Source organism: Triturus cristatus, chromosome 1_2 (assembly GCF_964204655.1).
Source record: "Triturus cristatus chromosome 1_2, aTriCri1.1, whole genome shotgun sequence".
NCBI classification, from domain to species: Eukaryota; Metazoa; Chordata; class Amphibia; order Caudata; family Salamandridae; genus Triturus; species Triturus cristatus.
The window spans coordinates 106,586,954-106,601,882 of record NC_140580.1 but is presented as its reverse complement, the minus strand read 5'-3'; the positions used below and the strand labels follow the sequence as shown (position 1 = coordinate 106,601,882).

Here is a 14,929-nt window from a genome sequence, read left to right as displayed (position 1 = left end):
CATGATATTACATCCAATGCAATCTAGATGGTAATTGAGCATCTGTCAATATTTATTAATATTTATTGATAATTTTGATATTTTTGATATGCCCTAAAGAGCACCTATATTTATTGATTTTATGGCTATTTATTGACAGTAAACGATACACATACAGCCATGATATCACATGTATGGTTCACGGGGTAGAACATCTATGATATATGTGAAATAGGTTACTCTGTTGACTCTTTTAAGATGGCCGCCGTCGTTACCATGAAATCACATGTTTGTGAATAAGTCCGTTTTCTATTTGGTTTGTAAGTTTACTGATTGACATGTATTTAAACTTTATGAATCCATTGTCGTGCTGACATTGACGAAGGCCGTCATGGCCGAAATGCGTTTGTCTCGCTACGGGAATGCAATAAAGTAATCTAATATACCTTCTCAAGTGTGCGCCACACTGTGTCATGCAGAGTGTTCGGAGATAGATATATATATATATATATATATTCACTGAAAAAACCATAGGTTTCAGACATGTTATAGTTAGCGGAAATTTTACTGATAAAAAACCAATGAAATTCCCCCGTTATAGTTAGTGCAGGCAACTATAACTCACGCGACCGCAATCCTCTGCTGATGCTAATACTGTATTTAGACACTTATTTGCCCATGTCTTCTTCCATAAATTTTTAGCTATACATATATTACAAATATTTTTTTTTCATAAAGACACATATGTCATCAGCAGAAGATTGCGGTCGCGTGAGTTATAGTTGCCTGCACTAACTATAACGGGGGAATTTCATTGGTTTTTTATCAGTAAAATTTCCGCTAACTATAACATGTGTGAAACCTATGGTTTTTTCAGTGAATTTGCAAGGTTTTTTAAATGCTAATTCCTAACTATAACGTGTGTGAAACCTATGGTTTTTTCAGTGAATTTGTACGGTTTTTTAAATGCTAAGTTACTTTACGCCATTCGTGGCGTGCACGCCCACTTAACGCAGTTCGTTCCGTGCGCCACGGTGCGCTTCGCGCACCGCGCGCCCACTTTACGCAGTTAGTGCCGTACACGCAAGGTGGGCACGCAGTGCGCTACGCGCACCGCGTGCCCACGTTACGCACCGTGCGCACATGGAGGACATATTATGCGCTTCCTTGTGATAGGTAATCTGTTAAATTTAATTTGTAAGTGATGACAATAATATGCCATGCACAGAGTGTTTTTTTTTTTTTATTAAAATTTTTGGCGTAAGCGCACCGTACGCGTACGGTAAGCGTAATCGGCGAAATTTTCAAAAAATAAAAATTTACCGTTTTTGGCCTTGGGGGATCTTTGAGGACTCAACTAACATGGCTATGTGCATGGGCGCTGTCTAAACAGCCCCTTTATATGTTTTTTGCCTTTGTTTACAGCCCCCCCCTCAGAGTGCGAGAGAGAAAATGGCGGCCGCCGCTTCCTGGTTTCGACCGATTCGAATGTTTACTTAGATGTAACAGCCAATCAGAATCGCGCTCGCGCACGCCACCGTACGCGTACGGTAAGCTTACGGTAAGCGCACGGTAAGCGCACCGTAAGCTGCCACAGATATATATATTGATTTAAAGGCTATTTTCTCAGAATCTACTGAACAGATTTACACCAAACCTACAAAAGGCACTTCCTTGACCTGAGGACTACCTCTCTGCCAAATTTCTAGTAATTCTGTTCAGCCGTTCGGGCTGTAGCCCTGTCTAAAGGTCCTATGGAAAAATGCATGGGAAAAACGCGTTTTGGGACCCCCCTTTTATCTCAGCCCCCGCTTGACGAATCCCCCCGAGACTTTCAGGGTAGGAGCGGAGCGTAGCGCCCCACCTATTTTGAGAAATTCGCGAGGATTCGTCGACCGGCGCCAAAGTTATTCAAAATAGAATGTTGCGGATTTCCTATGGAAACAGGGTCCTAACTATAACTACCTACTGGCGACCGCCAGTAGGTAATATATATATATATATATATATATATGAAGGCTCCGACACGGCAGCACTCACAGGACATGTTGGTTTAATTAAGCATAATGAGCAAATGCATTTCGGTGTGCTGCCTTCTTCAGTGCTCTGTTACTGTGCACCAAAAAATAGTGTGTGTTTCAATAAAGTTCTTTTAAATGGAGAGTAGAGACATAGACAGCAACAAAGGACTGTGGCCATTCGTTATTCCATTCCTGAAATTACTGGCTGACATCTTGGTATGCACTTAAATGGTTTTAATCCAATCCTAGACAAATCGTTTTTCAGTTATCAAAGTTCTTTAGTTCTAAAAATGAACATATAATGCAGTCAGGGTGACCTTGGAGCGTGGATATATATTTATTTAAATGCGGTGATTTGGTGTCACATGTTTATTTGAATCCACCTATAAGTATTTACCGGCACGTAATGCGATCATGTGACCAAGGCCACTGTGTTGACTGAAACGCGTCATGACCGACAGCACTATATTATGAAATAAAACGTGGAAATTTGGCATCAAGTGAATTGAAGTTGTCCGTATTTCCTATGTCTGGAAACAGCACGAAGGAATGGTAGTTTGAGATTACCTGGGAATTGTGGCTTGCATTCCCGCTACGAACCTCTCGCCCTGAGAGTTGGCTGGCTGTCTTCGCAAGCTACGAGGATTTCTGTTTTGAGGAAACTTTTTCACGGCCAGCCCCCTGCACGGCTGATAAACAGTCTTTCTGCTACGCATGCGGTGTCGGAAGCGAACTCTGTAGGTCGGACGACTGGTGAAAACGCCGAGTTACGTGCAGTAAGTCGGGCAGTTAATTACGTTTGGCATTTCACTGCAGGTGGGGAGGTGCTGACTTTGTGTGCCTTGTGAAAGTTCAACTATTTACTTTCAACGCGCGCTAGTAACTTAATATATATCATGAGTGCAATGTCGGATGAGGCGTTACGGCAGAGAGAAATGTCAGCAGAGGAATTATTTACTAATTTACAATCTGAACTGCAATACAAACAATACGGATCAAAGCATGGATATAAAGAGTTTATTGAAATCACTTGAGAAAAACAGCAGGAGTGAGCTCACCAAGTGGTGGGAAGTTAAATCCCTGGAAAAATATCATGAAGTAGGACGAGTGCCAAGGGGTCTTTGGATCATGCTGGCTCCGAGCTTCGAGTGTCCGAATCCTTTGTTATTAAAAGAGTTGGCGGAGAGTAACCTTGAGGCATCGATGCGGTTAGTGTGTCTACTAATAAAATATGCTAAAATAGATCGTGACATCAATATATCTGAGATTGCACGCATTTATAAAGACTTGGATAAACTTACGAATCCCAGTAACAAGGAATCTATTGAAAAAAGTATTAATGATATGAAAGAGCGCCTAAAAAAACAAGAGGATGTTATTAAGAACAGAAAGGCATACAAATTTGCGCACGACAAAAATGATTATGAACAGGGACAAGTATTCAGATTCGCGCGCAAATATGATAACATCAAAAAACAAAAATTGATAAAAACCAACTCTCAAACAAACCAATACTAATGCCAATATGGCTACCGACACGTATGCCACAACATCCGATATCAGTACAATTCCAAGTGATACAGAGTCAGAAAGAAGCAGTGACTCTACTTCTGCAGCAAGATCAGGAATGGGGCCCCTAACCTATGCCGAAGAAATTGATTTTATCAGGGAACAGAGAAAACAAACATTACGACCAAGGAATACAAATGTAACATCAAACAAAAAAGAAACGTACGAAGACGCGAAAGGCGCAAATGCATCAGGCGCCAAAGGCAGGGGATATCCAAGGAAAAACTGGCAACGACGTTAAATACAACTGACAAAACAATCATTAATCTTACTAACATTGAACTTAATATGGCTGAAAAACAACTCTTAGCCTTGGGACTTAGCTACTGCCCGGAAAGTAATTTTAATTACAGTGAAATTCGAGTTGATGTTTACAAATTCATTCGAAAACTTAAATTAAAAAAGTTTTTTCAATCAAGAATCATGGATTAAAAAACACAGAGCCACTGGCTCAGACTTTTACATCTAGCTTCACAGCTGGCGACATGCCCCTTTTGACTACACTACATACGCTACATGATGACCAATATAATATCGATACTGAAAATATCTGTAGCGAAGAGGTAGCAAACAGGGAAGGAGTCACTATCTCGGCCCAGAGTCCATTTAAAGCACCATCCACCTTTGTACCGATTATGCCCCGTGATGCGGTGAATATATTTCATGATAGTCACTGAAGAACTGAAAAAACTCTATCATAAGTCTAAAAATATAAATCGACAATCTAGCCACCGCACAAAGCAGTATTTTCAACTAATGAACAAACTGAAAAACAACACAACGGTGGTTATTAATAAATCGGACAAAGGCGGAAACATTATGCTCTGGGGGAAAGAAGAATACAAAAGAGAGGCATATCGCCATTTGAATGATCCAGAATGTTACTGCTCAATAAATGCATTGGACATTAAGAAAATCAGTAAGAACTACAAAGATGAGCTGGCTGTCTGGAAAAAAGAGGGATTAATAACTAAAGATGAATTCAATTTCCTAAACAAAGAATTTCCGGTGACCCCAACGATCTACTTTATACCAAAGGTCCATAAGGGTGTCACCCCAGTTCCAGGATGGTCGATTATTTCAACAATAAACAGCATCTTTGAAAGCAGATATGTTGATTTCTATTTACAGGAGTTCGTGACTAGTCTTCCAACATATATCCGTGATTCCAAGGATTTCCTTTCCAAAGTGAGCAAACTAACATGGTCTAATGATTATATGCTCCTTACGCTAGATATAATTGCCCTGTACACCAGTATCAAGCATAAAGATGGACTTAATGCAGTTGAATATTTCCTGAAAAAAAGACCTTTGTCCATGTATAATCATAACATTATGCTTTTAAAAATGATTAGATGGTGTTTATGTAATAATGTATTTACATTTGATGGTAAATTTTTCAAACAATTACAGGGAGTCGCGATGGGGGCATGTTTCTCCCCCAGCTACGCGTGTTTACACGTTGGCTGGTGGGAGGAGCATGTCCTGAAATTGCAACATCATGATGCTTGGACAAACAACATAGTTCATATGTGGAGGTACATAGATGATGTTTTTATAATTTGGAAAGGATCTAAAACTCAGGCTGAAAGCTTTGTAGATGACATCAATTGTAATCAAATGAATTTGAAGTTCACTGCACATATAGACTCATGTACAGCCAATTTCCTTGATATCACTGTATCTATTAAAGAGGGTAAGGTAGAGACATCATTATATAGAAAACCTACTGCATGCAATACTTTATTGCATGCAAGTAGCTTCCATCCTAAGCATACGATAACTAGCATACCCTCTGGTGAGTTCCTACGTATTTGAAGAGTATGCAGTACACAAGAGGCCTTAGACTTCCATCAAGAGGCCGCCAAGCAGAGATTTCTGGAAAGAGGGTACAATCATATTGACCTCGAAAGAGCTCTGACTAAAGTCAACAACAAAGACAGGCAGACACTTCTGGCCAATAAGCACAGTGAGACTACTGCAGAGATTTCTGAATTAAGTAGTTCATCATTTGCTGATATTAGTGATGAACCAGAAAACTGCCAATGTAGGCTTATCACCACATATAGCAAACAAGCTAATGCTATTAAAGCCATTATAAATTCGCAATGGCCTATCGTACTAACAGATGTCACTCTCAAACATATCTTACCCAAAAGACCCAACTTAACTTTCCGGAAGGCCTACTCCATAAGTGACGATTTAGTTAAAACCAGTCCAGAATGTAATAAAGCTACCAACTGGCTGTCACCCAAAAAAGGCTTTTACAAGTGCAGCACGTGTCGTGCTTGTAAATTTGGAATCAATACGACCACATATTCCACTGCATTTTCAGATATGCCAGTCCAACTAAAGAGCCATTACACATGCCGATCTGATTTTGCGGTTTATGTGTTACAATGTAACTGCGGGCTACGCTATGTTGGTAGCACTAAGCTACAAGTTTATGCACGCATATTACAACATCTCCGAGCCATCGTAAACTCGGATCCTAAATATCCTGTGGCCCGACACATAAAGATGTAACATAATAACAACCTTAATTGTATCCAATACTTTGTAATTGATACAGTACCAGCAAACAAACGGGGTGGTAATCGAGAAAAGAAACTGAGACAATTAGAAAGTAAATATATTGTTGAGCTCGATACCAAGTCCCCGATGGGCCTTAATCTATGCGAGGATTTGCATAACTATCTGTAGGTATAAAAATGTGCAACATTTCCAACATAGCCAAGTATAGTGCTATAATCGTCGCATTTTACTCTGAACTCCAATGTCATGATCCGATATTGTCTATGCGGTTCAATATGAGAAATCTTAATAAGTTTGACTAGAGTCAGCTATGGAATTAATGACATCTAATTTAATCGAAAACTGTATATAAGGAGTTTCCCTTCCCATTTCCTATTTGATTCTAGATGGGGATTCTATATATTTGAAACTAATTTATTCCACTGCTAGCCATATATTTATATGTTCTTTATACATGCACTTTAGACACCTTCTATATTTGCACTAAGTATTGCACTATATAAATTTAGCACTGCATTTACAACAAAAGGTGACGCTACAATGATTGAATGTATATTCAACTGTAAGTATTTGATTTGCATACCTAAAAAAACAAACAAAAAAAATTATTATTGCAATAATATGCACAAATTTGTCTTTATATATAAATTGTTCTACGCTTAAAACCAACTGACATTGACAATGATTAGGCGGATGCTCATAAAAAATACATATATTGTGTTTTTTTCTAATGTAGGGTTTTGGTAGTCCATCAATCTACCACTTTATGATAATTTTGAATATTTGCATTGGTGCATTTAAGTCAATATTAATTATTTATTTAGTGGTGTTCTGTTGATTTTATTCTTCCTGACTATATACAAGAGTGATCATCATTGTAACCAGCAAAACCTGTGTTTTTTTACGAACATTCAAAATAAGTGTTCATTCACTTCATTTTATGTATTTGTGCATAAGGTATTTTTTCTATGTTTATTTAAATGCGGTGATTTGGTGTCACATGTTTATTTGAATCCACCTATAAGTATTTACCGGCACGTAACGCGATCATGTGACCAAGGCCACTGTGTTGGCTGAAACGCGCCATGACCAACAGCACTATATTATGAAATAAAACGTGGAAATTTGGCATCAAGTGAATTGAAGTTGTCCGTATTTCCTATGTGTGGAAACAGCACGAAGGAATGGTAGTTTGATATATATATATATATATATATATATATATATATATATATATATATATCCACATCAAAGATGCCTGCAAAAAGGAGCGACCCACAACAGGTAGGTGAATTTTCAGATGATTTATTGAAGGTTGCCGCATGTAGAACAAAAGCTGCTGTCACGGATATCACCATTAAGTCCGACGCGTTTCATGCACTTCAGCATTTCATCAGGGGCAGGGCTTTTCAACCAACGAGCTGACATCACAGTTTTAAAGGCAACAATGTAACAGTCCCCGCCTCAGTGGGCGTGGCCACTCTCGTGGCCTCTCGGTTCTTGTAGTGCTCTCTATTTTACCTCAGTGGGTTGAGTGTCAGCTTCTGGCATACAATTAAGTTTTCCCCAGTGGGTTGTGGCAAACCAACGAAGTTCCACACCGGCATCTCAGCACCCTCAAACTGACTCCTGTTCCTTTCATCGTACGCTGCTTAGCGTTACCGCAGGTCTGAAAAACAGCAGGGCCGTCTCCACGGCTTCAGGCAAGCCGTTAAAATCCACATCAAAGATGCCTGCAAAAAGGAGCGACCCACAACAGGTAGGTGAATTTTCAGATGATTTATTGAAGGTTGCCGCATGTAGAACAAAAGCTGCTGTCACGGATATCACCCTTAAGTCCGACGCGTTTCATGCACTTCAGCATTTCATCAGGGGCAGGGCTTTTCAACCAACGAGCTGACATCACAGTTTTAAAGGCAACAATGTAACAGTCCCCGCCTCAGTGGGCGTGGCCACTCTCGTGGCCTCTCGGTTCTTGTAGTGCTCTCTATTTTACCTCAGTGGGTTGAGTGTCAGCTTCTGGCATACAATTAAGTTTTCCCCAGTGGGTTGTGGCAAACCAACGAAGTTCCACACCGGCATCTCAGCACCCTCAAACTGACTCCTGTTCCTTTCGTCGTACGCTGCTTAGCGTTACCGCAGGTCTGAAAAACAGCAGGGCCGTCTCCACGGCTTCAGGCAAGCCATTAAAATCCACATCAAAGATGCCTGCAAAAAGGAGCGACCCACAACAGGTAGGTTAATTTTCAGATGATTTATTGAAGGTTGCCGCATGTAGAACAAAAGCTGCTGTCACGGATATCACCCTTAAGTCCGACGCGTTTCATGCACTTCAGCATTTCATAAGGGGCAGGGCTTTTCAACCAACGAGCTGACATCACAGTTTTAAAGGCAACAATGTAACATTCCCCGCCTCAGTGGGCGTGGCCACTCTCGTGGCCTCTCGGTTCTTGTAGTGCTCTCTATTTTACCTCAGTGGGTTGAGTGTCAGCTTCTGGCATACAATTAAGTTTTCCCCAGTGGGTTGTGGCAAACCAACGAAGTTCCACACCGGCATCTCAGCACCCTCAAACTGACTCCTGTTCCTTTCGTCGTATGCTGCTTAGCGTTACCGCAGGTCTGAAAAACAGCAGGACCGTCTCCACGGCTTCAGGCAAGCCGTTAAAATCCACATCAAAGATGCCTGCAAAAAGGAGCGACCCACAACAGGTAGGTATATATATACATATATATACACAATGCGTGGTAAGGGCATATGTTTGAAAAACACAAGCATTATAAAACAAATGCGGTGTAAAAAATGTATGCTTAAGGCATGCGATGTATTTTCCTGCGTTGTTCGGTCGTACAACCCAACAGAAGTAGTGTCTCGCCCTGTCATTGGGTGGCTTGGATACCTACAAGTAAAGAATGGGAACGAGCCAGGACGTTAATTACAAATATAGATGTATATAATGTATCACTCAGACGTGACACCTCTCCAGCAGCCCCTCTATGCACCACCACTTTGTCCTCGCATGGAGTAGGGCAATGCATTGGCTTGAGGTGCCTATGGGGGTTGGAATATGGTGAGTCTAAAGAGAGCTGTAGTGCCTCCAGCCTGCTTCTGCCTTAAAGCCCTTCTTAATGTTGCAGATTCCAGTGAGTGGCCTAAGAAATGTCCAGTCCACTCTTACATATGTCTAGTGCACGATGCTGGTCCACAGCATGGTGATCATCATCTTTAAGTACCAAAAGCAGTTCTGCATCTGCATGCATATTCCGACTTTATTTAATGAACCCGCTATTTTATTGCCACTAACTTTTCATATGTTTTGGTCATTTTTCACAGCATGGCAGAAATCAGGACCACAAAGGGACATGCCTGATCTCCGAGATGACCTGGTGGGCAGAGGCAGCAAACACTTGGAGAAATCAAATTAAACAAGCATTGGAAATGCAATAGGTCTCGCCTTTGTATAAGTTAAAGCAATTTGGTTTGTTAATGGTATTGTTTTATATATTTGTATTAATTAGTGTATGTTTGTGATATGTAGTTATTTTATGCTTTTAGAATTGTATTTGTGAGCTGTGTAGTAGTTTAAAGCATAGTTTAGTAGGAGAGGAACAGTGTTGAAGATCTGGAAAGGAGAACGATTAGAAAAAGTTATTTTAGGTCAAGTCTACCCCAAACTAGGAGGGGCTAACTGGTTGTTTATAAGGATGTGCATTTTTCATGTCACCGCAGTAATGTTCCGAAATTGTAAAAAACAGAAACCTGTATAATTATGCCTGTGCAGACCATCAATGCTGCTGACACCCACGTCTACTTTCACCAGACATGAAAATCTACGTCACGGGAGGGTGAAAGAAGAGTTTAGATAACTGTGCCACAAGCCCTCAAGAAGCAGCATGGTACCGACAGTTGATTAACCATGCCAGTGAAATACCATAGGTGCTTATTTAAAAGTGCTAAAACATTCAACATTTCACGGTTTCGGATAAGGATGTCCCAGCAGTCATTGCTTGAATTCACGCTAGGCTTTACTACAGAAAAGGTGCAGCTTTTGAGCCAGCATGAAAACTGCTCACTAGCCTCAAGAAATAGAAGCATTCTCCCATCTCGCTGCTGGGAGGGCTCCCCGTCATGAAGAGTTATGTTAAACACCTCTGTGATCATACATATGGCAATATGCCCAATTCACTCGACCAGGTCTGCCAAATTTAGTTGATCCCTTGACCCAAGTTACCTTATAGCAAGCCATTTGGCGCATCTTCATGCACCGTCAGGAAATGAATGTGTCCTTGTGTAACTTAACTGTGCTTATGTAAAGCGCTCCTATACCTTCGGCTTGAGTTTGCGCTATATAAATCTGCAAAAAACAAACAAAAGGCGGCTAAAGCTATCTCGGCACCGGCGATCAGGCTTAGGAACTCTCTCTTTTTTGCAGTTTTATATAGCGCAAACTCGACCCGAAGGTATTGAAGTGCATTACACGAGAACTAGTTATGTTACACAAGGTGACACATTCCTTTGTTGATAGGCATGGGAAGATTAAGTGATTTGCCCAGAATCACAGGAAGCTGAGCTGATGCCAAAGCTCGAACCTGGTTCCCCAGCTCCATTCAAAGTCGGCAGCTCTGGCCGTACGTCCACAACGTCTCCCGGATTTCATCATATTAAAAAATGCAGGCAGTTCCCGTTAGCACATTTTACTTGCAACAGAATACAGCATCCCCTCAGCCACACGGAAGATCACTTAACGAAGCCTCCGTACCGGAAAGCAGCGCTTACCAGACTGTAAACAGTCTGAGGGAGGTGGCTGATCCCGGGCCATGCTATGCTTCTGAGGAGACGCCTTATCCACGAGCACCGCCCCCTGCTCTGTGGGAACGTGCCATAACACTGGCCTGTCCTAGAGGGACAGGTCTGGGGAAACACGCTGGGCATAGCCAAGACTGTAGCAGGGCAAAGGGCCTGGAGGAAAGGGAGAGGGACAAAGGATAAACGTCGCTTGTGCGACAGTGGGTGAAAGCAGAGTTAGGAAGGTGTATTTCAGGCAATATGCGCAAGCAACAGTAGAAACATAAAGAAAACAAGCAGACCGTAGCGCTTGTAAAAATAAAAATAAAAGAACGTATGCATTAGCAAGTAAAAGAGGGCGGCTCCCATATTGAAACTAAAAGCGTGGCACCTTGTCTCGGCTGCGCTTTAAAAGTGACAGTGGGCATGCAAGAAAACGAACCCTCCCACGTCACGCCAAACAAAGATGGCGTCGGCCAGTCGAAATAGGCCATCCTAAAAGTGGACAAGGCAGAAACAAAACACCCCGGTTGCCAATCACGCGCCGTCGTTTCACATTAACGACGACGCGAGCCAATTAAAAAGAAGGGCGTGGCTTAAAGCCCCCTTCTGAAATCGTATTGATTGCAAAAGGCCCTCGTATGGCGAGAGCAGCGCATGCGCGGTGCTAACGCCAGGCGAGACCTAAAAAGGAAAGGAACACTAATGAAAAATGCTGTGTATTGCAAAGCACCTGGAGGATGCCCTACTGGCAAGGGGTTGAAATTACAGTGAAAAAAGATTATTTGGTCCAAGCGGTCGGCTTGATTACCACTCCTACCGTGACAAGTTTGCCCTCACTATATGGGACTTTGTGATTGACAAATCCCACTCTGTTCTCACCAGTGTCAGGTTGGTGTGTCTCGCGCAATGGAAGGTCTTCTTCAGTAGTATCATTCAGCCCCCCTCCCCCCCCCAATAGTTTCTTCTCAATTGCTTCTAAGCCATTGACCCATCACTGTGGTGGGCTCATCCCATGTATGTGTCAATAAACACACAACCCAAAACATTACCAGATCAATGCTACCAATTCATTATTTTTTTAAACATGGATGTACGTTGAAAGTTATAAATCTCAGTGTAACAACTAAATACATGAATTTAACTAAGGACAGTCCAAACATAATCAATCCAGCAAAGCCTTGCTTCACCATGGCTATATTTCACCTGGTTCGAATCACCTGGGTGAAGGAGTAGACAACGAAATCATAGGCTGTACCCCTATTCTTATGGAACCAGCCCACATCCAGATCTGGAGGGCTGGTATCCTGGGTGGAGTCCCGCCGCAGCATATACCGCCATAGGGGTGGGGGAGGAAAGTCCTGGTGGAGTTGGCAGGGCCACGGTGGTATTCTCTCCCATTGACAACCCAAATCTAAACCGGTGGGCCAACCGCCAGGGCCGTGGACGGGAAGACCGCCAAAAATCCCACTCCGTCGCAGTCCCGCCAAGATCTAAATCAGGTCCTAAACCTTTTTCAAGTGAGAAAATAACTTTTGGAAACTGAAAAAGTTAACTTTGTTCTCGGTGAGTGGTTTCCAATGGGCCATGTGTTCCTCTTGTGATCCCTGGTGGTGGGTCACTGTTTTGCAGAATGTACTGCTAAAAATTCAGTACTGTTCCCCGACAGTCACTAGGCGGAGCCTCCCCTTCAAAGCCTATATATCCTTTCAGAATGAATGTGACGTGTTTGTGTGCTTCGAGGTCTAACAGGTGAGCCTCTACACAGCAGACAGCGAAAATAAATGAACGATTTCTCATCACAATGAAGCAGATCAGCTTTTTCTTGGTCAGATGCCAGACAACCCGTAGGTTTCTGTGAAATACTTTTACAGTTTGCGTTAGTGCGCAGTGCCCTCCCACTAACGCGCGAACAAGTATTAACCAGAGTGCCACACCTTTGAGAATTAAACATCAAACATGGTAAAAATGTCTCATGAAAAGCCCGCCATTTGACACTTTGAGGGATGAAGAAAATAAAGGCCTAAATTCTAACAAGATTCACAAGCGGGTGGAGCGGTTTCAACTACGCCTTGGAAAATACACCCTGCAGGCGGGCATGGCTCACACAAAAAAAGCCCAGACAGTAATGCAGTGAATGAGCTGTTCCATTCCTCCCTAAGGCAAAGCTTTTGATTTTTGGAGCATTGGAATGGTATTACATCAGAAAACAGCACTAATTGTGCGAATCATAGGCTGTTTTATTGATCAATCAAGTATTAAACGGGACACATTTTATAACCCAGGCCAAAATTTGCATGACTCATATTGGAAAACGCCAAACATTGCTGATGCTCAGCAACTTCGGAAAAAGAACTTCCGTTTAGATTTTATGTAAGGTAAAATGCCCCGTGCCATATATTATAAATATATTGCATGTCACTGAGGGGTTCCAAGAATATACAGTAGAAAATGCCCAAAAGGCTGAATTATTTTGTAATGTCAAGGATCTCCGAGGTGACTTGTAACATCCTTTTAATGTACGACAGAGGGTTGTTTATTCCTTATAATAAATACATGGTCACAAATTCACCCTTCCGACAAACAACGTAAATATTAGGTTTCATGTTCATTGCAGAACAGAATAATAAAAGCAGAATCTGTATGTGAAATTAAAAATACAAAATTTGTTTTTTGTGCAAAAATGTTAGAATGAATTTAATGTAAAAAAAATGCTGTGGCTCTGATTATGTAGAAAGAGGTAGAGATTCCAGGCCTTATTTATGAGAAGTGGCCCTCCTTGTGACACCAATGATGCATCATATTTACAATATGACGCATTATGTCGTAAGGAAGGACAGATACGTCAGTATAACTGACGTATCTGTCAGCGCAAAAAGTGGCGCATTGATGGAGTTGTGTCGGAAGCCCGACGCAACTCCAGCAATGTTCCTTTCACATGGGGCAAGCCCCATGTGAAAGGGCCTGCGTCACTCTTACGCCTGCCATGAGGCAGGCGTAAGGTTGTGACGCATTGGCATCCTAGAAGTGGCGCAGCGAAATCTCATAGATTTTGCTGCACAACTCCTACGACCCTTTCTTGCGGGGGAACGCCCACCCTGCATACATTATACCTGAGGCAGGTATAATGTAGCTCAGGGGCTTACGAAGTGGCGCATCTGCCTAGATGCGTCACTTCGTAAACATGGCGCATTATTTACGCCACCGCTGTGTCAATAAAAGTGACGCAATGGCAGCGCAAAACTGATGCAAAGGGTTCATAAATAAGCCCCTCCATCTTTTGTGTAACAGTCTATAGTGAGGTAAAAAATAAACATACTACCATAAACAACTCTTTTCTGCTGATAACTGTTCATTTAAAAATTTAAAAAACAAAACACAGATCAGAAGAAGGAAAACCCAGTTGCTGTTTTCCTTGTTTTACTCGCAGCTATTAGGCTCCATGGCATGCCTTTCTCCTTGGCTGCTGCCTCTGCCAGTAGGAATTGTGACGTTAGAAGTCAATTATAATAACATTACATTTGAGCAGCTAAGTCATTTGTAGAGATTACATTTGAACAGCGGTCATTTCTAGACATGTCACAACTCACCTGCAATAAGGAAATTATAGACAGCCTTTTACACAGGGATTGCAGGCTCCTTTGTATTATTATTAAATCACGCTGTTTTCTGTTTTTTTTGATTTTTACAGATAAATACAGACAGAAAACTATTTATTTTCCTGTTTTTATTTTTAAATGTATATGAAAACCGATATTAGGCCAATAGCTGTCTGGATTGACAGGTAAGGGTTTTAAAAAAAAGAGAGAAAAATTAGGAATGAGGCTTAAATATCTGCAGATAGGCACACGTTTGACACTAAAATGTTCATGTTTTCGTACAACTGCATTGATGTTTTATCTATGGGTGTTCATATCATTGAAACCTGTCAGGCATCCAACTTCAAGCGTACTTTTATCAGTTTAATAAATGTGGAAATATGATAGTCTTGGCTTCAGTTTTTCATAAAACCCAAAATAAATATGGATTAAGACAGATAAAA

General features: G+C 41.5%; 1 protein-coding gene across 2 annotated transcripts in view; it reads left to right on the top strand.

Annotated features, from left to right (window-relative positions):
- Positions 1–14,818, top strand: part of LOC146866908 (uncharacterized) — a 783,565-nt gene extending 768,747 nt beyond the window's left edge. For both annotated transcript variants that reach the window (XM_085603053.1, XM_085603047.1), the window contains exon 24: positions 9,436–14,818. In XM_085603053.1, the coding sequence (XP_085459179.1) occupies positions 9,436–9,472 (37 nt within the window). In that variant the 3' untranslated portion in view covers positions 9,473–14,818. The remainder of the gene's footprint in view (positions 1–9,435) is intronic.
- The last annotated feature ends 111 nt before the right edge of the window (positions 14,819–14,929 follow it).